This window comes from Ischnura elegans, chromosome X (assembly GCF_921293095.1).
Source record: "Ischnura elegans chromosome X, ioIscEleg1.1, whole genome shotgun sequence".
NCBI classification, from domain to species: Eukaryota; Metazoa; Arthropoda; class Insecta; order Odonata; family Coenagrionidae; genus Ischnura; species Ischnura elegans.
The window spans coordinates 101,289,071-101,316,218 of record NC_060259.1 but is presented as its reverse complement, the minus strand read 5'-3'; the positions used below and the strand labels follow the sequence as shown (position 1 = coordinate 101,316,218).

Here is a 27,148-nt window from a genome sequence, read left to right as displayed (position 1 = left end):
TCATCCAGTACCTTTTCACACTTAGAGCAAATTTTCCAAGAAGTTTATCCATCCTCAGTACGTCGCCAAACTCTTTGATTTGAAAAAATATGCAGTTTGCCGTTTTAAAAAATAGGCCAAAACTATATAAGTGGAGTGATTAGTTACTAAAGCACAATCACAAGAGTAAAAAATGTCATTCACTCAGTGGCGGCGCGTGCGTATACGCATGTTAGCAAGTGCACACCCAAAGATGAATAAATTATAAAAGAAAACTATTCCTTTGCAATGCGAAGGATAAAAGTACTGTCTGCATATGCAAGAAACATGAGCCTACGAACGCTACAGCTATGTCCTTTTCGAATTCACCGCTCTACAAGTATGCGATCCCATGGCATCATGCCGGGCGCATTTTCGGTCTGTGCGATCGCTTGAGGGAGCTCTGGCGGGACGAGGTAAGCGGGGGGGTATGTGCTGTTCAAAGGGGCGATGGGAGTAGACTCAAAACCATGCGAGTGCGCACGCGCATGTTTTCGGTGACTGACTAGCAGGTAGTGTAGTGGTGTAGCCGCCACCTACACTACCTGCGCCCAGGATCGTAGTCCGTCTACAGAGCCATCTGTATAGCCGTTTTCTACACTACTTCCTCATAGGGTGTAAGGAAAAGAGAATGAATTTCAACTACCGTCACTTGTAAAGGTGTGTTGAGAATAATTATTTTCATACATACTAATATTATTTCTGTTCATGCAATTTTAAGGGTAGAGTGTACCAGTGATATGTTTTGCTTGCTATGTATTCTGGATTGACTGATTGATGATCTGACGCTCATGGATTAGGATTAACATAATATAATTAAATCATCCTATATCTGCTCTAATGCACACCCTAGATAAATTACCACCAGCCGCCACTGCATTCACTGTCACTATAGCAAATAATAGCACACAAAAGAGCCTGATCCCTCTTCTTTTCACGTCTTGCATGACACTAAAGGGGCCCCCCCTTTTTATGCCCAGCAGATGAGCAAAGATCACTCCAGTGAAAAGTCTTGCAGTTGCACTGATGTATAGTATAGATAAACAAAGTTTCAACCTACAGCAGACTCCCGATTATCCGGGTGTGCTATATCCGTGTTGCGGATTATCCGTGCATGATTTTCACCCTCACTCAACATTTTCCACGATCTTTATAATAAAATAAAATCGGACACAAAATCATTAGAATTACTGCATTAATGCCAGAGTATACCAGGCTTATTATTTTCATTAGATTCCCCTTTGAAAATCAGAAGCAATCGCATGCTAGCTGCATTCACGGGAGCATCGTGTTCCCATTTTCTAAGCCTCGCAGTGCACGACCAAGCTCCATGATCACGGATACAAGTCCCGCAGCAGTTGCAACCCGGGCAACTTGTCCGAGACGTGGCTACGTGGCGTGGTGCCTGACAGTGTAGTTTCCGATGACTACAGGTGCTTTTGAAGCATCGGTACAAACCACTTTTCTGTATCTGTGATCACTCAGCCACGGAAGTGTGGTTTTCAAAACCAGGCCTTACGTGGAGCGTTGATAATACGAGTACAACCATGTTATTGCTGCTAAAAAGATCGCGAACTGGCAAAGAAAGCTCTCAATGAGTCTGGGAAGCACTCTAAAATGACAGAATAATGGCATAAATAAAAACATATTGTTTTTTTTATGTAAATTATGAACATTAAAAAACATTAAAGTGAAAGTTTGGCTTATCCGTGTTTTCTGATTATTCGTGCCATCTCTCACCTTCATTAGCCATTAGGATAATCGGGAGTGTACTGTATTACTTTCCATTTGGTTAAATGAAGAAAGCCTCAAAGTAAATAAAAATAGTAAATTTGTTGTCATGCAGAGTGTAAGTCGGATGTAACCCACTGTAGGGTCACACCACAGTGAATATGTTAAGGGTTTCTCAAATTCACTTCCTAGCACCACCCCTTTCCATTATCTTCAGAGTTAAAAAAAATGTGCAATACTTCCTATGATATTATATAAATATTTTTTTATATTACTATTTGAACATTACCAAAATCATTGAAAAAAATGGATTATGCAGAATTGAAAGTAAGTTACCTTCAGCTACCATGTCTGCCTTGGATGAAGCCCTTTTCTGTATAATGTTATCAATCAACTGATTGTAAGACCGATTTCCCACTGCCTTAGTAACTTCTTCTGATTGGGGATCCAAAAGCCACCCATGGTATAAAGGAATACCGAGAACGTCAAAAATGACACACTCACGTGTGTATTCAAACGATTTAACTCTGGAACATAAAAACATCATAAAACATTCAAACAAGTAATTTGAAATTTTCTGTGTTAAAAATAATAAACATGTAAGGCACACGTTTTTTACACTTTACTTGTAATTAGCATGTAAAAGTGTAAAAAGATAACAGCCTCTATACATAAAATGAGAAAATAAGACAAAATCTTTCCACTCAAAAATTGTTTGCCAAGCAAAGCAGTAAAAAACTTGGCTCTTTCTAAATAAGTGAACTTTTGAAACAGAACAATTTTGATAATACGAGAGCAAATCTATGCCCTATTTATTTTTAGCACCATAAATAGTACATTTGAGCATTTCTGCCAAACATTTTTTGATAATATCAGAGTAAACCTGTGATGACTAAGAAGGATAAATTACATCACATAGAGAAAGTATAAAATTGATACACTGCAATGGCAATTTGGCAAAGTCCACTTCTGAAACAAAGGACTCAACATCATCAACAGTGATCAATCCTAGAACTGGTTTGACGCAGCTCCTAGCTCAATCCTCCAATCAACTTATCTTCTGACACCTACATAATATTTCTGCTTTATATCCTTCATCACCTGTTAGAGTATTTCATCCACGATCTACCTCTGCCAATTTTTCCTTCCACTTGTCCTTGAATGATAATTATCATTATTCCAGTGTGTTCCATGATATGGCCAATAGAGTGGTTTCCTATTATTTTTTATAGCCTAGATCGAAAGATTATTACTCCTGGAGTGAGTATTTCACACTTTAAAAGTTAAATGACGATATCTATTTTTCGCGATTAAATAAAAAGTGAAAATTTGATGTTACATGCTAATCATAGGGTCAATTGATTGTGCTTCAGCTATCTCTCGTAATGGCGAGGGTCTTGCAATAGCCCGTAACAACCCCGAAGGAGCCCGTGGTTTCTTCCTTGGGTCATAGTCTTTTGAAAATAGTGCACCAACATTTTTCCACCCAGTTCCCTCCCAGTGGAACAAAAATACATCATTCATCTATAAACACCGCTAAGACACACAGCATATTCTTGGATAGGAAGTAACGAAGCTGCTTTATTTCAGCAGAGATTGGAAAATTGAATCATGGTATACATAAAATATTATAATAAAAAGGCATAATAGATAAATATTTTTAAAAAATGCCAAACTAAAAACTAAAACAAATGCTTAAATTATTAATTTAACTGTAGCCTAATAAATCAACCCTAGAAATAAAAATTGGAAATACCTAGTTTGAAAAAGAGACTTCAAAAAGTCACTGCAGTTGATTTACGTAAAAATACTGCGAGCCCCACAGCCTTTTCCCTCTGCCAGATCCTAGCATCTAGATGACAGCAAAAAAATCTTGAATAATATAAACTAGTGATGGGTCGATTCCAAAATTTTAACGATTCCGATCCCGATTCCAATTCTGACATTTCGATTCCGATTCTACCAATACCGATTCCATCGATTCTGACGCCATAGGCTCCAAGAAAAATATCACTTAATTTCAGGCAACAAGACAACCACTTAAAAAATCATTACTCTGTGAAAGAATCAGTTGAAAAAAGCATCTTTCATATCATCACTATGTAATTAAAATATAATAGCATAATTTCAAAACAGAACAAACCTGAAAAGTGGTGTTACCTCATAGGTATTACTTTAGAATATTAGAACTCATGTTTAAATTTAAAATAAAAGTATCTCCTTTAATATCTATCTTTTATTGTAAATATCTTATCATTATCAATAATGTCTCACAAATTTAATCTCCTTTTACAGATTTTTAATTTTTGCTCAGAAAGTGAAGCATCTCAGAAGTCAGGATCAAGCCTGTTGCGTTTTACATCACATATACTTCTTGCCACACTAAAAAGTCTTTCACTGAACACAGTGGATGGTGATATGGCAAGAACCATTTTCGCTACTACTTTTAGCCTAGGTAGGAGATGCAAGTCTTCCAGTATTTCCCAGGGAAGGAATTTAGTGGTGCATTCATCTCTGATAAATAAGCTTCCACTTCAGCTGCAACAATGTTTGCTATGGTGACTTTGGATACTTTTCCAAATGCATCACTGTATCTTGACCATATACCTGTCACAGGCTCCCTAGTCTGCATTTGCTCCTCCGGAAGTGGTGTGCCACTTAGAATCTATACAGTGGAACCTCAATCTATCGTTTTCCAGGGGGGTGGACGAATAAACCGATGAATTCGGGAAAATGATCATTGCAGGAATGTTTGGTTAGGTTGCCTATGTCCCAGGAAACACAGCATTTTTGCTTGTAATTATGATATTCGTTAAAGGACTCAAACAATGTTTTAGCTGATTACAGGAATACTAGTACTTTATCGAGACACTTAGGTCATATTGTTGATTCAACTAATATCGCTTTCAAATATCCTAAAGGAACACACCACCTCACTAAAAAAGCTTTGCTCTCCACTCAGCATTCACACTGCTCAGTGGCGTAGTCAGGGGGGTCCAGGAGATCCTGACTCCTCTCCCTCCCCAAGATATAAGAACACAATCATTTTCCTTCATAAAAGAAAACAAACTATTGAAAAATCATGAACTTACAAAATATTTCTTTAACAAATGAAGTTTTTTCGATTATGAAAAGTGTTAAAATTAGTTTAAAATCCATAACTTAGTACCCTGTTTTTCAAAAATTTTCCCCCTGTGTGGGGAAAATTTTTGAAAAACAGGGTACCCCCCCTCCCCCCGAACAAAATTCCTGGTTACGCTACTGACACTGCTATTATAGATTTCTGTCAGATATAAAAATTCTTATCCATCAAACACCATTTCCAGTACACGTATTCACGAGAGCAATGTGCATTTTATGCCTAAATCAACCGCTTTCACTGGTGCAGTGATTGGTCCTGAGATGTATCACGAAGGCCAAAAATAGTCTATTACTTGAAATGTTCCTGTCTAATAAACATATTTTCGTATAATCTAGGCATTCTGCAATATTCACGTGCTTCTAGCCAGGATTCTTTTCTCCATCTTCAATTATTTTCAGACCATCTTTTAAAGTTCTCACTTGTTTCTTCGGAAGGGCCAAGGTCCAAAGACGGATAAAAATAGAACTAATAAAAACGAAATCCACCTTTATTAAACTCACACGGAAAATACTAGCTAGTTTGAAGTCAACCCACCCTGGAAAGTACGGAACCACTTGTACGAGGTGAAGTTCGGAACTGATGCTATCACTTACAGCGTACACAGAGCATACTGCAGAGGGTGAAGCATGACCATATGACTGCGCCATGAAATTTTCTGTCCTAAAGATAAGGCAACTTACCCATTCTTTTCTAATTAGGGTAGCGCCAGATGAGCAGATGAATTCAGATTGTTAGTAAGGAGAAACAAAATATCCTGAGAAGATATCCCTTCGTCAGTAACTCTGACAAGTGAGAAACTGTCGAGAAGCTTACGAGAACATCGAGTTTCGCCAGAAATCACCATCGTATTTTTCCAACTATTTCCTTGCTTAAAATGCTTGAAAAACGTTAGAAATATGTCGTGTTTCATCTCATTCTTTTCTGATGTGTGTGCAAATTACTAAAATTTGAAACTAATAAAAGTATAATAGCAATTGCTGAAATTCAATGCTACACACCTTTTGAGCAAATAGGTGATTCATGCAGCAGTTCACTTCCAGAAACTGGGAACTTTGAAGCAGGTAGGCTGAAAAAGTTCAGTGGGCGAGAAATGACACATGGTATATAATTCGTCTCATTTTCGTCAAACGATGGATGTGGGAAAATTATGCCTCGGGACCGCGATCTTCAAACGATCAATATGGGAAAATGATACTTCAGGGAATGATAGATGCGGGAAAAATTACATTGTCTGTATGGAACTTCATTTTTGGGACCAGGAACGGCGAACAATGAATGTGGGAATGATAGTTAGGGGTAAAACTTGTGATGTATTTTGTTATTACAATTACGTGGTGAGACAATTCAAATGACTGCTGGAGATGCAGTCGTATATAAATTTGTGGTTTGAAGTACTACTGGAATCATAATCGATTTTTCACCTTGGCAAGTACTCATTTTCGATTCCGCTTCTTAGCCAAGAATTGAGGAATCGAAGAATTGAGGAATCAAACCCACCCATCACTAATATAAACATATTTGTGCATAACGCCTTATTTCAATCATTTTTGATAAAATGTAACACTTTTAAACCTAAATGACAAAAAAAAGTTTTTGGATCATGGCCAAGTTAAAATTTTTACCTTTGGGCTGAAAGTGATATCAAGGATTCACTATATTTGTTCATAATTTAATCACGTATATTATGAAGCTGACTCTGAAGCCATTCCGCAGTGCGACTATAAGTGTAAGAGATTGAAGAGACATGGTATGTTTTTATGCGATGATTCCTAAAAGAAACACTCACGAAGTTTGTTATTACGAACCTCCTGTTGTTCAGTTCCGTGGACATCATAATAACGAGAGTTTACTGTAATAACTTTCATTCAAAATGTTTACACACCAGCCTGGTTTTTAGTAAAGCAGGATCATTTCAAGCACGACGGTGCTGTAAATTTGTGGAGGCTCATCCTAGTTGAAAACCCTGAAGGAAGAGCTAAAAGCAGTCATATAACCGGTTATTCAAAGGAATGGATTTTTCCGTCATCCCAACTATGTATTGCTTGCTATAATAGCTGATATGCACGAGGAAGTGAGACTGGATGGGCGGAAAAAATATTAGAGGCACACAAGAACATGCATGTGGTGACCAAGTTTTTTTAATTGCTAGATTTTAATTTCAACAAAAAGGCCTACCGCTGATGATAAATTGGGGAGAGACCACAGTACCTTCAGTTATCTCTGACCTTACCTCTGCGGTAATTCAAAAATCATTTGAGCAACGTTCAACTTTGAAGTTAAATATTCCTTGATTTACCCATGCAATCGAAATATTCGTGATAGAAGTCACCCAAACTTTGTTGACAGCAGTGCAAGACGAGGAACAAAACTAATGTAAGAATAACAGAAAACATTGGAAAGCAGAGCAAAAACACCAACCTTTGAAACCAAGTCTCAGTTCATGCTTCAATGCTGCAGGTGGAGTGAGTTTGAAATTTATCTGCTTGGCTTTTATAATAAATAAATAGAAAATTACTTTCATATGCCAATGGAAATCATTCTTTGAGATGAGACTATGTATTATATTTTCAACCATTTGCTACAACACGATAATTAGATTAGAAAGTATTATAACCTGATATGGTCAATATTTTCCTCAACTTTATTTACCAATGGGTGGGTGGCTGGGGCAACTCAAAGTGCAGGTGAGATCTGATACCTACTTTTGCATTCTTTCGCTTATCAGAGAGGACATTGTAAAAATAGGCTAAATTCTGCTCAATCAGGTAGTTTTCTTTCCCTACTTTGGCTTTGATCACAGTACTTGAAATTCATCTCAAATTAATAATTCTTTCATGATTGTTCCTCCACAGACCATGCTGATGACAACAAATAATAGTTAGACTAACAGTGAAATATGCACTCCGGTGAATTTAAGTGAATTTGGGGCACGACAGGGGGGGGAGAGGCGAGTGGGGAGCGGCCTCCATCCAAAATCCATTTAGTCAGCCCACAACTTTTATCATTGGGTTAGAATTTGAAAAAATCTATTTTTCCGATCCATCATAGTGTACATTTTGATCCCATATCCCTTGGCTTTTGGTAAAGTCAGCATGACCTTTAGGTTTCTATTCGAACATTCCACGTGCAAGGGGTTTGTGATAGCAGGGGGAAGCAGTTGCATGTTTCATTCCCCTACTAAAACACACATGTATTTTTTAAATTCTTTCATGGTGATTACATTGGCGTTATCAGAGTCCAAAATCTTTGGGAATCCGGTTATGACAAAATCCTAAACGATTAGACACCAAATAGTCACTCTGGCTGTCATGCTTCTCATAGGAATAATTATTACAAATTTACTGAATGCATCATGAACGGCTACAATTATGTACCATATTCCCTGATTTCATATACATAAGCAAGTCCATTAAATCAACTACTACCTGGCTTAGATGCTACACTGAATGAATGGTAACCTATCTCAGTGTTTTGGTTAGGTTTAGCTTGTAGGCACAGGGGGCAAGATTTAACATATAAGCTAATATCTCTTGGTGTATATTTGGCGAGTAGAACTCTCGTTATATTTTTTCTTTAGATTTTTGGTATCCCAATAGGTCTCCCACTACCTCTATGGGACATGGTTCTCTATTTTTACACGGTTACACCGCATTGACACATGGGGTCGAAAGAGTTGTTGGTGTTGGTGAAACACATTTTTCTGGATGAAAAAAAGCTCTATACTTATCTCTCAGAAAAGCTCAGATTGCTTGATAAGAAATTTTGCCCAAAATAAGGAAGCCTTATCCATTTACGGTTCTTATCATTAGTAGATTCTACAAGGAAATTTTTTTAATAGCCAGCATCTTTTCTTGTTTAATAGTTTGACTAAATTATCATCAAAGCCATTATCTGTCTGAAATGGGATTTTTGCTAGTACCTGATGATGTCTGTGTAACAATCGAAACGTGTACGAAGCTGTTAAAATAAAATTTGTGAAAAATACGATATCTTCATTGATCACTAGTGAATGTTTTGGGTGAGAATTCTTGCGTAGTAGGGACAGTAAAATCATTTTACTGACTGCTTCAATTTTTTCCTAGTATTTCCGACTTTTTACGGACCTCAAAAATTAACTCACTATTCCTAGTTTTTAAGATATGTATGAACCCAATTTATTTCTTGAAATGAAAAAAGTATGCAAAATAAAACTTTTGCCTTCTTTTTTCATTTATCAACACTTTCAATGACCCAGAAATATGATGCGAATCCAAAGTTCAAAATAGAAATTTAATTAATTTCTCAACAAATCGGCCACCATCATCATAGATTTACACTCAAATTTTTGATGCTTCAGGTCATCTAAGTGAAATAGGAGCATCATCATAATTACCACCTGACTCAATTTACAAGGAAAATCCCCCTTGCATAAGTCTGTCACTGATCTGATCAAATGATCGTTTTGCCATATACTTTCTGCAAGAACTAAAAGGAATATGCACAAATATTTAGGCATGATTTCCACAATAATTTACCTAACAAATAAAAGAACCCATCTACTTCTGCAGACACCACATCCCTCCCAAATTGATAAACGAAATTGCTTACAAAAGCATCACAGCCAAACACTAACTACAGATTAACTTCAGCAGTATGAAAATGAAACACAATTTAGGCTGCCAGATCAACGAAATCACAAAAATTTTAAAAATTAGCATTGAGATAAATGCTCATCAAAACAAGACATCTTTACTCACCCTGAAAATTTTATATTTACATTCAGACCCGTTATAATCTCTGGCAGCAACGTTATTGCGTCTTGCGCATTCTGCAGGAGATTAGGGTTGGGGTTACCAGCCTAAAGGAAAGAAAATACAATAATCATCAATTCGTTTCATGTGTGAGAGTGAAATGAAATTCAACAATACAGCATTTTTTGAACCACAAACAGTCCCTGCAAAATTTTACAGCATCAAACACTGTTTATAGGATGGAAGACTATTCTCTTGAGACCGATTGCCATGGGTGGTTGGGTGACTTTCAATAAATTAGAATAATCCTAAGCTATTGGCTACAGTTGATTATGGAAGAAGCATAGCTGCTTCCTTGACAGAACTGGAGAGCAAGGTTCGCTTTGTATCTCCAAACCCATCTAATTGAATTGGCCGCAATTCCTTTATTCTATGCAACACATGTTGGCCACCCTATGGACCATGTGCTATTTTTAACTCTTCCAAACATTTTACTTCCCCTGTTCCGTGCTTTAAGATCAGGTTCACTTTATTAAAAGGTTACCTGACAGGCACTATGACACCATGATTTGTCACTTATACCAAAAAAATTGTAAAGTTTTTCTTTTTTCTAAAAATAGTGCTTAAGAATTGCAGACCAAAAATGGTCAAACCATTGAATATACCACAATACACATAAATCTGAATGGATGAAAGGGTGCACTGGAATGTACTCTTGGAAATGTAAATCCCACATGAAAGAGCGACTCGGCCAGATGCGCATAGGACCCTTGATTGCCTATGATTCATACGTATCAGTCTACAGGTATGAAAAGTCACAGACATGGACTAAACAACAGGGTGTCCTGTTTTGAATTATGTGTTATGAAATGTGTTACTGGCTGAACATATGCAATCTTTTTGGCCATTTACAACCAAAGTTCAATTCCATCCAATCCTCTTCCCTCAGAGAATTCATTCAATAATGATGTACCAAAATATTAGAAAAGCTAATTTTTTTTAAATACATAGATCTAACATCAAATATGCACTATCGCCTTATGTTTCCTGTTAGACCAACTGATCAGTAGAATATGAAAAAAAAGCCCTTCCCCTGAAAATAAACTTTGGCAATAAAGTTATAATTACTTTTGAAAAACTTCTCTCATACGTATTGATTTATTTTCATCAGAAAACTCCTATATTCAGCATAATTTATTGAAAAGAGTGCAAGTGCCTTTGTGGTCCAGCAACCCCAAATACAGCAACATTTTCACTTATTTAAATTACTTTTACAGAGTTCTGCAAGTAACCATCACAGTTTTATTCCGCCACATTTATCACCTTGTGCAAAACTAAATTCCTTTCCATACTTCTTCCTTTAACCTGCAGACGCAGCTGTCAAAAAACAAGAGATGTTTTCCTCACAATTCTGCACAGGCTGAATGAGGAGTTTTGGCCATTTCCTTGCGATTTCACGCAGGCAATCACATCAAGGGCCATTTTGCAAGGAGCGATTGATTCATAGGGAGCATCTTGATTTGAACATAAGTGATAACCACATGATTTATTTAACTTTGACATGACATTTAAATTGAAAGCTTAAGTCTTTTTTATCAGAAAAAGTGCCAGTACACCAAAAAGTGATTCCAGAAGTCTCTTACTAAAGTCCCACTTCAACAAAGAGTAAAAACTTTACTTACACATTCTACTGATGTAGAAAATGTAAGAAAATTGTGGCCCATAATGTTTTCTCCAGACCCATGACTGGACTTTTATAAGGGACTTGGCATGACCGATTGTCACTGCTCCAAGACTTTACATATAATTTAAATAGTGAGTGGGAGCATTTCCAAACTTAAGTCTTGACTACCATAAAAATTGCATCAAATCAACATTTTTGGTATGCAGAGTAAGTTTTTGGATGATTTTGCAAAAACAACATGCCGACAATATCAATTTTGTCGAGTTTTCAAATGCTTAACCAGTACGTCAGTCAGTTGGGAAAATTGGCCAAAAGGTTCACTGAAATATGGCATGATTCGCTGGTCGACAATATTTCTTCCAAATGGAAATGTAGTCAGCTATCGTCTTTAACATTGTACTGTTCATGGGCAGTCCTGCAGACCTTAGTTGACAAAACCACTTGAATAGTGCAGATTCCATTTGTGGAAGTTCCCCTTGCCACAAATATTTTTGGCTGCTAAGTGTTACTAGTTCGGCCACTGCTGCAATTTTATCTATGTTCTTCAATATTATAAGAACAATGCAATGACGAGGCACCAAACCACCTCCCAATATCAGTCTTTGAAGTCCTGCTACTTTAGCACTCTCCTATAATTTCAATTTTAGTTTTAAGGTCCAAAGGTTTAAGTTTCCCGGAAATGATCCACTCACGCAAACCACCTGACACTACTACGACCCTGACACTGAGTAAACTCCGCCCCACATCCCAACTCTCCGTTGCCGTGTGATTGGGTGCATCCACTCAACGACATGCTAGAAATTTTCCAAGCCATCTCTTCTGCCAAATGCTGAGGCCCCATCAGCCCTCTGACTTGGATCGTGCCCAAAGGATCGGATGCACTGAGTTCGCCCCTCTCATAGTTTTTTGGAGAGCAATTGTGATGACATAAATATTTTACTCAATGTGCAAAATCTTCAGTTCCTCCAAAAACAAATAACCCCGAGCGGTTTACATAGCTACGATTAAAGCACCGCATGGAAACGGATTGGCGAGGACACACATGCTGCGTCGCAAAATTCGGAGCCGAATATTATCTTTGACAAAAGTCTGTATTAGGAGCTTTTAATCATTGTCAAGATATTCAAGAGATCTGGAGTAGGAGATAGCATTTTTTAATTGTGCTCACATAGTACATAGCCCCTGAGGGTAACCCACATCTAAGTTAAGCCATTCGTTTAAACAAATTTAAGGGATTGCGCAGAAGTGCGTCACAGTTTTACTGATACGATGTGAAACTTTGAATCGCACAAACCTTTGGAGAGTATGAAGGAGAGATAATGAAGATTCACTAAAACTGGTTGCTTAGCAGAGGATTTCTGGTATCAACACAGTAATTCTGCTTTGACAATTTTTTTCCCTTGTTTACTCAGTGGTGCTGAGTCCTTGCTCGCTAACCTAAAGTTGACTTTTATTTTACTATCTTGGTAATAACTGTGATTTTCCTATATGGCAATAGCTGACAATGTCTAGATGGTACTATATTCCTATGCATAAACAAAATATTGAAATATACATCACCGCATAGCATGCAGCAACAGGTAACTTTGGTCTAGCTTTCTACAAGTCCAAAGTCAATGTAAGGACGCCGATCAAACTATGACAGTGTTGCACTTCCCACTTCCACATACCTAACATGGGAAAAGATAGAGGGGGGCTTCACTTCAATGTAAGTTCCCACACTTTAGACATAGCCTATAAGTATGGAAGCTAGCCAAAGGTGGGGGGTGACTAACAATAGAGAACTTCTATGGAACTAAGTCCCTCTCCCACTGACATCTTCCTCCCATTCCCCTCCCTGGAATAATTGCACCTGACAAATGAAGAAAGTGAAATGGAGCATGCAGAACATACTCAAGGCCGTAAACAGAGATATTAGAATCCTTAAATCCCATAACTGCTTGGACATAACTGGCTTTCGATGTTGAAAATCTGACACACATCTTGTATTTTTAATTTAATAAACAGGTAATACAAAAGATAATTGTTCATTCTCGCTCAGCAGCGCATCACCTTCGAGAAATATCTGTCATAATACTGAGCATACACAGTGGAAGGAACTTTTTGGCCTCGCTAAATCAGACATATTTTACATGTAAAACATAGGCCATTTGGAAGAGGCCATATGTCTGTTTGAAAGAGTCTCTATCACTCGCTGTAATGCAATTCTCATAAAATGCTGTACTAGCTAAACCGGGCTTCCACTGTATGTACAGGCAAAGAAAAGAGACTGGGTACAAGACATGGACAACCAAAAGCAATCCCGTTGTACCCAATGATGTTCTGTTCCAAAAACAAGATGGTGCAACCAAATAGTCAACTCACTTAAACACAGGAGTGACATGCCATCACAATGCCACCATCACATTTTGTGAGAAATTTAGGCTGAGAATCAACAGTCAAACGACTTCAGTCAAAATACTGGTGGTCTGGATAGAAAGGGCTAGAAGTGAATATGCTACCCACTGATCCCAACATGGGAAGAAACTCTTCCACTCCCTGCCCAGCAGTCCCCGTATCCATAGCGGTACGGGAAGCAGCACCCTTGGCCTTCCCAACCATATGATTCAACCCCATGCCCCTTGGAGTGGCAACAGGAGGAAGATCACCATGCTAGAGGTATGAGAGATGGAGGGAGAAGAAGCAGCGAGCCAAAGAGAAATCCAAAGAGAACCGCCACCTCCACGTGGACTGTTCGCTTAGCCTTCGCTCAACTTATCTCAATTAATCCTTTACTCAAACTGAATTCGCAATGCATGACAACAGCAAATTTGAAAATTGCAACTGTAATCCCAGTAAAAACACAAAAAAAAAACATTCTTTAAGGGAGACATAAATGCTGAGTACTCAAGTTACCAAAGAACAACGCCCAATGAAAATGTTCCACGCCCCCTAGGCAAAATTGTAGCTCCTAGTATGAAAGTTGCCCACAAGGCTGAATCAAAATGAGCCTGCCAATAAGATTATAGGGAATCAAGGGATAAGGGATAATTCCACTTGCTAACAAGGCACATCACAAATATTGATATCGTCAAATCAGTTTAACGATGAACTCTAACTTGTGAAGAAAACATGAACAGAGGAATGAAATCTCAGGCTTTAAGATTACGGCCAATTGTGTGTTTGCTGACAACAACAGTTTCACGAGTTCTCCTGCTGGGAACTTTGAGGCAAAGAAACTGTCAACATATACGCAACCCTAAAGCCAGAAATTTCACTCCACTTCCACCAAGTGAATGAGGTTAAACTAAATCACTCCGAAGAAAGTTAAGGAAATTATTAATGAATCAGCATTTTTGTTTTCCATTAGATTTTAATAAAAACAACAATATTGTTAAGAACAAAAGAACTAAAATGATTTCAAATCAAAACGAAATTGTGACAGCATTTGAGAGTAGAAGAAAATTCGTTTCTTGATCATTTGTTCCACACCAGGCAAGCCATTCTGGATTCTGCAAAAAATGGAAGAATCAATTGACTAGCCCTTACATACTTTCATGACTTTTGAGGAATAATCAGAACACCAAACAAGGTATGCAAATAAGCAGGAAGTACATACATTTATGCGTCCACAGAAGGATATCATTCATGCCAAATATTCAAAATTTATTTGCATATGATACTGGAAAAACAGAAAATCGCATTTAATTCATCTCCTGCATAAACACCATTCTTAAAAAAACTCAACAAAATAACAATCAACAACTAAAAATATTTAGAATCAATGAGCATTGACCCCAAGGTTTCCCCCTCCTGATCCAATGCACAACCATCCCACCTAAATGATGTAGCGATAGAAACATCAGCTTGCGCATGTCATGAAAGCTTTTTGTACTCACTTCAGTACTGAATGGCCTCATGAATACAAAGGAAGGTTTAAATCATGTATATCAATATGCACTTCATTCTTCGCAAATGATTGAAGTCAATTTTACAAAGTGCATCAATGATTTGCTTAACCCATTAATGGCCAAGGCTAATTTTAGGTAGAAATTTTTAAATTTATCATCATCTTTAGTCTTAATAGATACTGGAAAACAAATTTGAAAAATTTGAGGCTCTAAAAAATTTATTTATACCAGAAAAATAATGGTGCATTTTCGCCCCTTTGGCGGAATGTGGGTATACTTCGGTTAACATACCGTGAAAAACTAAAATCTTTTTCTTTTCCACTGTTTTATTTGTAAAAACCTAGAAACGCATATATTATTATTTAAAATCATTAAGTAACCGTTCATACTATAATAAAACCCTTTTATTTATGAAAAATATTTGGATAGAAGGGCAAACTACATTTTACCAAAAATATACATTGTGCATATTACATTACCTGCACCTTATCCTTGATACCTTTTTATCGATAATATAACCTGCACTGTCTTCTTTAGTGTCTGCTAGTAAAGAATTACGAGGTTTGTCTTTTTTCGGATTTAATGGTCCTTATGCATGTATTTCTTAGTGATTGCCATAACTGAATCGGTTACCTTTGATTCACGTTAGGGTGCATCATATGATCTTTGAGAAATCGATTGGAGAAATTTTGAGCCAACTAACCTTCCTATAGATTTTCCATGAATTAGTTAACACACTTTCCAGTAAAGTGGTAAACAACGGCCACCACCACTTTTTCCCTCTGACTTTGATTCTATAATTCGCGTTAGCAGTATCGTGATATATACTCCACCTATGGGATTATTGCAATCCCCAATGACGAGAAGCTGGGGAATAGTTATATCTTTTCTTTCAAATGGTAAATTAGCTATGTGTTTCTGGCCACAATTACAACAGAGATTTCATTCCATTTGACTGCGAACAATTCAGATTCCTCGTCAAAAGCATTATCAATTGAGCCTCAAGATTTTTTCCAAGAGCTTTAGTCTTCAAGCGGGCACATTCCAGTTCTATTTTCCCGAGTGGTTCAAGTTGCAAAGGATCGCCTTTCCTTCAGTGTTTGGAACAAGGAACATGTATAAGAGAAGTTGTCAAAAAATAACCGATGCTGAGTAATATCAGGAATTATTTTCAAGAAATGTGAAACAACGATAGCTTCTAATCCTACCTTCACTCCATGAGGGTTTGATTGATTTAGCCCCTATATACGAAAATAAATTGGATGAGGTAACCTTCTGAAGAGCAAAGGCACCATAATTTGAACCCCAATCAAACCGGTTTATATTGTAACAACATTTTCGCTAAGTGGCGTCCAAAATACGGGACCATTTGCTCATCTATAGAAAGGTTATGAAAAAAAATTACCATTCAAATAGTAAATATTGGTCTCAGCTTTGCAAATATGTCAGTTTTGTGGAGAAAAAAGGTGGATATTTTCCTTAATCTCTTTCTACTTATAGTTTGACCAACTAGTTCAACCCATTTATCTTTATAGTATCTTTAGACAAGTACAAGCCCTGCTGCGAGAGCACATTCCCAGAGAGAATCAAAATCTCAAGAAACTTTTCAAGTCTTCAATACAAATTGTAACTGATGCCTATTGCTATCAGTAACATACTTTTTTGAAAAATATGCCATTTCCTCCCAAAACTCGTCATAAAGAAAAAGGAAGAAAATGTCAGATGGAGACATACCTCCAAATTCACGTCTTATTTCTTCGTCATATTCCTTCTGCTTAGATATTGGACGACACAAAAACTTAGCATCAATATTCTTTTTCCATTTTGGAAAATTAGTCCCTTTTTATCAGATGACAGGATACCTTTTTTGGTACATGCCATCGCCACGATGCGTTTCCAATGTTACCGCAATGTCATTGTAAATCGGCTTCGCAGTTCAAATGTTATCATCGATGTCTTCTTCATCAGTAGGCTGCATTTTTCGGTTTTCACCGCGTCGTGGTTGCGTTGGTGACAACAGTTCCTCCTGCATTCCAGCAGGCGTCTTCAGGTCGAAGTGATTATGCCGTGTTTTGGCCGCCGTTATATAGGCAGCCCAGTGGTGTAGGTTCGCCCTGATTGGTCGCCTTGCGGCCAATAGCGTGGGGGTATGGGGCGAAGAGTCTCTTCCATGTGCTGTGGAGTGCGTAGCTATCCTCTCGATTGAAATTATGAGGATGTTTGGATATTTCATAGGATCATCCGAGAGGCGAAGACGCCTGCTGGAATGCAGGAGAAACTGTTGTCACCAACGCAACCACGACGCGGTGAAACCCGGAAAATGCAGCCTAAATTACCAGCGCACCGCGGAAGCCTTCGCACCAACGTCTTCTTCATCAGTCAAGTTCTTAACGTCAGGCGGTACATAAACAACATCCGTGGCGTCATCCACAGAATCCAGGGTTTTCTCTAAAGTGGTCAAGATATCTTGGATGGACATACACCTTCTTTTATTATCCATCCACAGTAGTCTCAGAAAATTTGATGAAATGAAAAAGATAATTTTTTCACTCCTATGTTGCCTGAAACGTTGATCTTGAAGCTGTGGGATCACCCAGTTACACCTGTCATACCTAACGAATGTGTATAGAACTATGAGACTAACTTCTTGAAGCTTTCTTCTAGAGTTGGAAGGTAAGATCCATTGATGTTTACATAGCAGTGATTCGTTTCTGAATGACCGTCACTGTTTGAGAAACTGTACATTAGACACAGTTAAAAACCGATAGGTCTTGTGGCAGGGAATCAAGCTGCTCATTTGTACGCAATGACTAAATGGAGTCACATTTTAGACAGCTGTGAGACCAATAAGATAAGAAAACATTTTATGGTATTTAAAACCCAAGAGTGATTAAATTGATTCACCGAATAATTACATGGTGACGTACAATATTAGTGACCAAGGTGTGCTAGATTTGTCTCTCGGTACGGTGCCTCAGTCCTAACCTGCCACACCCTCAAACGCCAAAGGTGCGAAAACGCACCATTATATACAAGTGTCAAAATTGTACATCTCTATATATATATTATTTGATTTTAAAAATCTGAGTAATTAAGCATTAATAGTACATTTATAATATTACTATTAGGATTCATAAATATTCTTAGTGCCCTCATAAAAAATATTAAGTTGATATCCCTCGATGAGCAAGAAATTTAGTAGACTTGAAAAATTATAACTAAATAATCACGACAAAATTTTAAAAGACAATGGTTTTAAAAATTAGTTTATCAACTAATGAATAATTTACCATGGGAAAACTATCAAATAATGAAGTTGATATTTTTTCACGAAATGATTAAAAAATGTTGCATTTTCGCACCTTTGGCCGTAAATGGGTTAATATGAGTTATGACAAAGCAATATTAACTGTGCAAGCAACCCCTTCAGTAAATATATGTCAGTCCATAATCATTTTCTACTCTCCAATGTCCGTTTTATCATGAGTGAGTATCCATTAATTACATATGAATATTTATTTAGGACTATTAAAAATTATTTGCTGAAAAGTAAGGTGAGAGATGAACTTTCAAATTTATTTCTTGCTACTGTCTCACATTGGCAATCCACCTTAAATACTTTTGCCAGATTTCATGAAATGAGTCCTTAAAACTACATAATGAAACTTCATGAGGAAAGATGTTTCGTTCTACACTGTGCACTCATTTGGATTAACTTTAGCACTCAACATGCTGACATATATTAATGAGAAGGTTTACCTTGGATGCCTTGAACAAGCTTGGATATATCAGGCCTTTTTCCTTGTTTTCCTTCATCGAGAACCAATATCCACTGCTGCATCCCGGAACATAACAGGTGCTGCTCATGACACAGCCATTGTGGCCCGATATACAAAATAATTACGGAGTCAGAAGTCGAATATTTTGCACTCCCATATACATAGCCACTTGCCGCCATGTTAGCCCATGAGAAAGAATAGGTAACAAGCATACATGCCCATGTATGGAGCAGAGACAGCACCACTAGCGGACGAGTATGAACGTCTTCCCATCAAATAGCCTTGCTTTACGTCTAGGCTCACTTCTGCCAATTTACCTGGCCTTTTCATCTTCTTCTTTATGCTACTCCATGCCCACCACTCCCCTCCCACCACTACTATTTATGCCCGTGCAGAGCACTTTGACGTGAAGAGCCAAGTAGAAGATGGAAAATAGTGTAGTGTTCACACATTTCAGAGAGAATGTTAGCATTCTTTGGGTAAGAAGCATGAAAATATGTGGCTACTTAAAAGGTATAAAAGGAAAGGGCTCCGCCAATGAGCACTATGCGAGAAGTAAGGCATGAAAGGGAGGAGTTTGTGGAATAATAGCATATGCACTGAGGGTATTTCAACGTGTGGTAATAACATGAATATGTATAGTAAGGAGTATTTCCAGAAATATCCTCGATCATTTAGTATACTGAGATATCATTGATCGTCAAGGTATTTGGTCACATAGTCACTTAGCACACTTGAAATAGCTACCATAATAAGAATGCAATGGACACAAATTTTCTGATAATTGAATTAACCCTTCAATAAGGCACAGTTGCAACAGTCAATAGGAACATATGGGCACACTAGCAACGGCCTACAGAAACGGTTACTGTTATGTTACTATTTGTTTATTCATGCCGCAGATAAGGTTAATAACAGTGTCCAGCCAATCACAGCAGAAAAATTCATGCATGATCGAAAACTGGGTCTCAGATTTCAATCAAACTTTGTAGTGCTGTAGTCCATCAGGAACTGACTGCAAATCACACCCCATATGGGGTTACAAAACCAATAGTTTAGACAAAAAATGCAGTTAAACATTTCTCCTATCTGGATCCTAGGTTCGATTCTCGGGTGTGCACCTTTTTTCATAAACACCAAAGGATGAAGTTCGCCATGAAAAAATATTTGACTTAGCCAGGATTCGAATCCGGATCTCCCGGTTGCAGGAACAAGTGACTTTGTTGCCTGTTGTCACTTGTTTGTGTTGACAACAAGCAACAAAGTCACTTGTTCCTGCAGTGCTTTGAAATTCGTCGTCGCAGACCAGCGCCAAAATAAGGGTTTTTCACCCCAACAGTGGCTTAGTAAGCACGACCCTCGCCACATGTACCACAGTGTGGACTTGTGACGTCAACATCTTGTACGGTAAAATCCATCCCGAAGTTCGCTCTGAGAAAATGGCTTGGTGGTGGAACTGGTTAACACGCCTGACCGGCAATCGGGAGATCCGGGTTCGAATCCCGGCTAAGTCAAATCTTTTTTCATGGCAAACTTCATCCTTTGGTGTATTTGACTTTGCACCCGTGCATGTGACTGCGCACACTAGTTCCTGCAGTGCTTTTTTCATATTTTTTTTTCTACTCTTCATTTTACAAAAACTTACTGTTAATCATCATTTCCATGATTTTCACTGAATATTCTTTTTTCTGCAAGGAAATCTTTTTCTGCAATACAGCACCGTCAGATGTTTTCCCATTTTTTTCACGAGGACGCCTAGTTTCAATTACGTTATTTCAGTGTTGCATCACGGCCCCATAGCAAGGATGTTGGTAGCAAGAGCAGATGAGGATGGCTGCCGTGCCAACCAGAACCTCCCCAGTCTGACAAATGGGATTTAGGAGGTAAGAGATGAGGACGAGAATCATTTCCTTGATTGTTCCGATAATTTTCTTCACATTGGACACTTAAAAGGACAAAGGGAGACTGAAGATCATACAGACAATAAATAAAATGAAGCTTTATTTCCTTAATAACTCTCTATCTCTTGAATTTCATTAATACGAGCCTTCACCGGTCAGAGTATATAGTGAGAACAATTTTATCAAAACTCCTATTGCTATAAATAGACCTCTGGACACCTATCAAGGTAAAGACCTTTCTGAAAAGTACGTGTAAATATTAATCTAAATGGCGTAACACTTTGGCCGTATAATCTTGCATTTTTTTATTTCGAGCATTTTAAATAGCTGTCACTTGCCATGCAAGAAGAACGTAATTCGCACCACTGCCATCTTGAATGACGTCAGCTCATGCAATAGTGTTGTTCGCGTCCGTGCGCATTACTGTAGAGGAGGTAAAGAATTAGTGATTTTGTGGATATTACGACGTTTCTGTTGTCGTACGTATTTCGTCGATTTGTCGAAGCGCAGCTATAAGTACTGCATTGTGCCTATGAGCAGTAATACTAGTGGAAATGCCTCAAATAAGTATTTTCACACGGTCCCCCAAGACGATGAATGACGAACTGTTCGGATGAAAAAGTGCCGACGAATTTCAGTCTCTTGATTTATTGGTACTTACTACGAAAACTCTAATATAATTAACTGAAGTAATTCTTTCTTGAAACTAGGGAAAGACTGGACAATGTTAGAGTAACTCGAATATATGCTTACAAAACCAAATGAATAAGTACCGTAGAACCCTACAGCTCATTGCTAGGTAACAAATGTAATAATAATAAGCGGATAGTTTTATCTCCTATATTTTTGCTGTAGGTAAAGAATGTAAGGAACAGCAACAGAAAAAGGGGAATTTTTTTATCCCATTAAGTTACTTAAAAGTGAAATTTTGAGCAAGTGGGCTACTTCGAAGAAGTTCCATATTATATTTTCCACACTTCAGGAAATACTAATTATTATGTCTATTAAATCAGAGATTTCACCACTTAAAAATTTCATCAGGTTGTTCTACACGAATAAATAACGGGAAAATTTGTTTTCCTTATAATGCCAAATAAAAAAGATACAATACCACTTAGAGTAAAGTCTTACGTACCCAAACAGGCTATGCAATCCTTACACGAAAGAGTCACAACTTCGCTTTCGCCGCTCTCCTCCAAAAGACGGGCTTCAACAACATAGGCCTTCGATCGAACCTACGAATACGATCACGGACGATGCATTCATTTTTATCACGCTTAACCACGTAACTTATAGCATCATCGCCGTATTCTTCTCGTCTGACTCTATGTGAATAAAAGGGTTTAGAAACGTTAACATCAACTAATACCCTAAGAAAATCAATTTCCACTCGTGGTGATATACTCACCTAGCCATCTTCACTCCCCGGGTCTCAGAATTTATGTAGTTACTATTAATTCAGTAGTTACTATTTATACCTATGAATGTAAACATTGAGGCAGTTGAAAATTTAGGCAAGTTTCTCGCGTCTCCCTTATCGAAACCAGGATCCATGATGCCCACGGGAGCAAAATAATATCCCCAGTAACTTTTTCACTCTTCGGAAAAGCACGTCACGGCGATATTATGTTCACTTCTCAAAGTGAAACGCTAACGAAGTGCCGATCCGTGCTGAAGATCTCCTTGCAAATCCGCCGAACCCCCATGAATTTCATGGGACCGCCGCATGGTTGCATGAGCTGACGTCATATTTCCGTCAGCCAATGGAAATACGTATTGAGGTGGGAGTGTCTGCTGATGAGAAAAGCTTCCTTTTCTTGCCATTAAAAAACATTCCATGGAAAATTATCACATATAATAAACGTTTTACGTATATATTTATCCTTATTGATTTTTTTGAACATATTTGAAGGCAAATTAAAATTTTGTCCAGAGGTCTATTGAAAAGAGTACGAATTTGGGTAACACAATCATCGAGTAGTGTAATTGGCAACTATCACTACAAATCAATTTTGAAAAGTGAAATTATTTGTCATTTCTCCTTTTCTTTACATGCACATTTACACATTCAAGTTTGGGTGATTCAACTCTACCTTTGGGTGATAATTGTGAATATACAAAGTAATGTTTCAGAGTTCAAAAACTTGATTCATAGAAAACAAATGACTAAATAGTGCCTAAAATAGCTATGCAATTGTAATGAAAAATATTCATGAATAATAATTTTAAAAACACATTTTTATAGACTGAGGGAAAAATTTCATGGTGTTACCTTATATATACTTGAATTTTTATCTTGTGACTTGCACTCTGAAGTTAAATCCCACAACTGCCATTTCTGACCAAACTTTGGCCCATCATATCTTGAGCATTACGAGGGTAAGAGCAGAGATATTAAACACTGGTTATGAAATTGGTGGAAGTAGCCTTGGACAAAAATTTCATAACAATCTGAGTCCGTGGGTGACATGACCTAGATGAACTGATGTGGAATGGTCCACAAGTTTTAAGCAAGTAATCTGTAGCCAAAAAAGAATCAGATCGAGCAAGAGGTATGCATCCTCTGAAGAACAAAATTATCATTTTAACCTTGAGAACATTTATCAAACGATCACTTAGGGTCACTTTCTACTGGAGACTATTTACTAGTGATAGTATAATACTAAAGCAGATTCTTTGAAACTGTGATCACAAAATCTCGGTTGACTTAAGTTTGAATGGAACAGATGGCAGAGGTATTTGCTAGCTACGGAGCACCAAAGTGCTTAACACGAGCTTATGGGGTTACATTTCATGAAAAGAATGTAAGCTCTCTAAGAGAAAAATGAAGCAATCCATCATCACTCCACACCACAGTGGCCCACCAAGCTAATGGTCAAGTTGAAACGGAGAAGACAACTATGAGAGATTAGGAATATGATGAAGATCTGGAAGGAGGAATCACCTAAATTTCTGTTAACTTGTCAAACTACACCACAATCAATGAAAGGAATGCCTCTGCAGAATTACATAATTATAGAGAGGAGGATCAAGAGTTAACAGCCAGACGCATAAAAAAAGAAAATTCTTGAAATGTATTTTGATGAAGAATTAAGGAAGGGGATCAGAAAGGCAAAGGAGTAGATTATGCAGTTGTAGTGCACGGTTCCTATCCAAGCTAGCCCACTCAGCCAGGTTAAAATAGAATATAGAATAGAATATTTTTATTATGCTCTAGGTAAAACCTATGAGAGCAAAAAAAATGGAAAATACAGGAAATGTTCTAAATCTTAATAAAGGCATTTTGACAAGTAGTAGATATTTATACAAAAGATGTAAAATATTCAATACTAATAACACAGAAATATAAGTTTTAACTCAGACAGTAATGAACACACACATACATATACATATTTATGTAGAAAGATTTGTTAACATTACAACTTTAAGATAATAACTCTAATGAGTTTAGGAGACTGAATTAAGCCCCAGACTTCAAATATGAGTAGAGCCTCCTTTTAAACAACTGAAGTGATTGTGACGACTTTATATTTGGCGGAAGAGAGTTCCAGAATCTAGACGCAGTTGGATGAAAAGATTTGAAATATATATTGGTGCGGCTTGGGGAATTTGAAGGTCAGAAACACGGCGGGTGGAAATTCCAGTAGCTTATTTGCGGGGGATGAATAATTCGTACAGGTATGCAGGAGTCTGTTTTTGGAATAAGGAGAAAAGAAAAGATCCCAGGATTTAATCCCTTCGGCTGTGAAGAGGTAACCAATTCAGATCAGTGTAGAATTTGGACAAATGTTCATCTCTACGTAAATCAAATATAAATCTAACACAGGAGTTAATTAACCATTGCAGAAACATTTCAAATACACAAGGTAAGTCATTAAAGACTAGTTTACAACAATCAATAATGGGGAAGATAACACAAGTGACAAGCATGATTCTCGTGGAAATAGGGAGATTTTTCTTTTGTAGTTTCAATAAATAAAGAGCCTTATTCCCTTTATTACATACTTCAAGCACATGCTGATCCCATGATAGATTGCAGGTGAACGTGAGTCCAAGATATCTTACAGTCTTGGTAACCGGCACAGTGGTGGAAGTGACACTTAAATTTAGGAGGCTGTCATAAGCAATTGTGTTTAGAAGTCTTTTATTACCAAAAATTATGGCTTGGGTTTTGTTTGGGTTTAACTGAAGGCAGTTCAATTCAGCCCAGCTGCATATTGAGCAAATTCCTGAGTTAATCATGTGGATTTTGTATGGAAGCTCATCTACGGTAGAATGAACATATATTTGTAAGCCGTCTGCGTAGAGCATATATTTACAGTGAGTGATGCTCTTAGTCAGATCGAGAGTATACAGAGTGAACAAGAGAGGTCCAAGGATGGAGCCTTGTGGGACACAGCATGAGACCGGGAGCCAAGAAGATATGTCACTACCCTGGCCCTTGACTGCTTCAGTTCTGCCCCTCAAGTAGGAATGGAACCAGTTCAGGGGCCGTATTCTGTATTTCATCCGTACCGCACCGGTCGGTTTCCCTTCCCAGCCCACCGACAGCACATCATTCCGTACCGACGACGGTTTCCATACCGACGACGGCAAATTCAGGGATTCAGTATGGTCGTCGGTATCAAACCAGTCGGTACGGTTCCCTCTCCTTCCCAAACAGGGAAAATCCGAATATATCCGAAGTTAGAAGTCATCTAACGTGTCTCCACCAATGAGAAGGGTAAAAACAAGTGAAGACTCATTGGCACAGTTTGTTGTCGTCATTCTCAATCTTTTCCTTTGCGGAAATTACGACTTATTGTTAGATTAACATAATCGATATTGGATAAGTTGTTAACAATGCTTATATAATGTGTGGTAGTAATGCTGTACCAACAGAATCACAGGAAACAATATTACAACATCACAATAAAGTTTGTATGTGATGGAGCTTGTTGTTGCTGGAATGAATTATTGAAACTATCCTTGAGATTGTAGTTTCTTTTTTTAAATATTGGTTCCGTATAATGCTATTTATTCATGATTTGATAATATAGTTGTCATTAAGTAAGTTCCATCTAAATGTTATCAACGGAAGGTTATGCCATTGGCACCGTAGCAGACGAAAATAGCATACCATGGAACGTGAACGTAGGATTCAAATGCAAATGTAAATGCCATATTAGAGGAACAAGTTAGGAAATTGTTATAAAAATATGGAGCTGGGTGTAATTAAAAGAAGTGTAATGACGAGGAAGTAAATAAATTGTGATTGGGTGAAATACATATGTATAAGTTGCGCATTCCAAGTGAGAGAAAATGATAATATTGCAGTAAACCTCATACTTATTAACAAATATCTTCTTTTATCGTCAAGGGAATCAATGGCTGACGATGAAATGAAATATAGTTGCCTGTTACAAAGGAAAGAAACTGATACCGTTGTGGCAAACTTCATACTTAAATAAAAAGATCTTATTTCTATGCCGAGAGAAACGCCAAATTGATGATTGAGTGAAATAACAGTCGCCTATTCAGAGTGATATAAAGTGATAACATTGCGGCAAAACTCATATTTAATCAAAAATATCTTTTTTGTGTCAAAGGAGCAAATAAATGATGATAGAGAGAAATAAAGCCTATTACAAGCGAGTGAAATTTCACTTAAGTGGTAACATAAATGAGAGAAAGTCATTATATGTTAGCAAACCTCATGTTTATTAACCATTATCTTATATTTCTGTCAAGGTAATTAATATAGATGATGACACAGTGAATTATAGAGGCGTATTCGAAGGGGCAGAAAAAGATAACATTGCAGAAAACCTCATTATTTACTCGGTGATGAGGTAAAGACAAAATAAAACGTACAATGCGCACCGGGGAGTTCATGAAACCCACTAGTTGGTGGCCGTATCGACACCTTTTTGCTGCCGGTACGGCTACCGACGATCTCCCGTCCTCTCGTCGGTGCCGCACCGATCGGGTTCGTACAGAATCGCACGACTTCTTACCGGGAGTCGGTGTGACATCGCACCTGACGAATCGGTGCCGCACCGATCGGTTTGGAGTTACAGAATACGGCCCCAGGGCGGAACTAGAGGAACTGAGGGATTTCAGTTTAAGAGCAGAGAATGGTTCACTCGATCAAATGCCTTGCTGAAATCAAATAATACCACAAGTGTGATCAGTTTGTTGTCGGTGGCGAGACGAATGTTGTGTGTGACTTTGAGCAAGGCAGTCTGGGTACTAAAGCCTTTACGGAAGCCCGACTGATAAGGATCAAGTTTA

The 27,148-nt window shown here is 37.7% G+C and overlaps 1 protein-coding gene and 1 non-coding gene across 6 annotated transcripts in view; one reads left to right on the top strand and one right to left on the bottom strand.

Moving 5' to 3' along the window:
- Nucleotides 1-27,148, bottom strand: part of LOC124170781 (ubiquitin carboxyl-terminal hydrolase MINDY-1-like) — a 74,609-nt gene that overhangs the window by 35,474 nt on the left and 11,987 nt on the right. For all 5 annotated transcript variants that reach the window (XM_046549739.1, XM_046549743.1, XM_046549742.1 and 2 more), the window contains exons 4-5: nt 9,628-9,728; nt 2,086-2,276 (exon numbers count right to left, since the gene is read on the bottom strand). In XM_046549739.1, the coding sequence (XP_046405695.1) occupies nt 2,086-2,276; nt 9,628-9,728 (292 nt within the window). The remainder of the gene's footprint in view (nt 1-2,085; nt 2,277-9,627; nt 9,729-27,148) is intronic.
- Nucleotides 20,416-20,488, top strand: Trnaa-ggc. Its single transcript has one exon. It is a non-coding gene; the product is annotated as a tRNA-Ala (tRNA).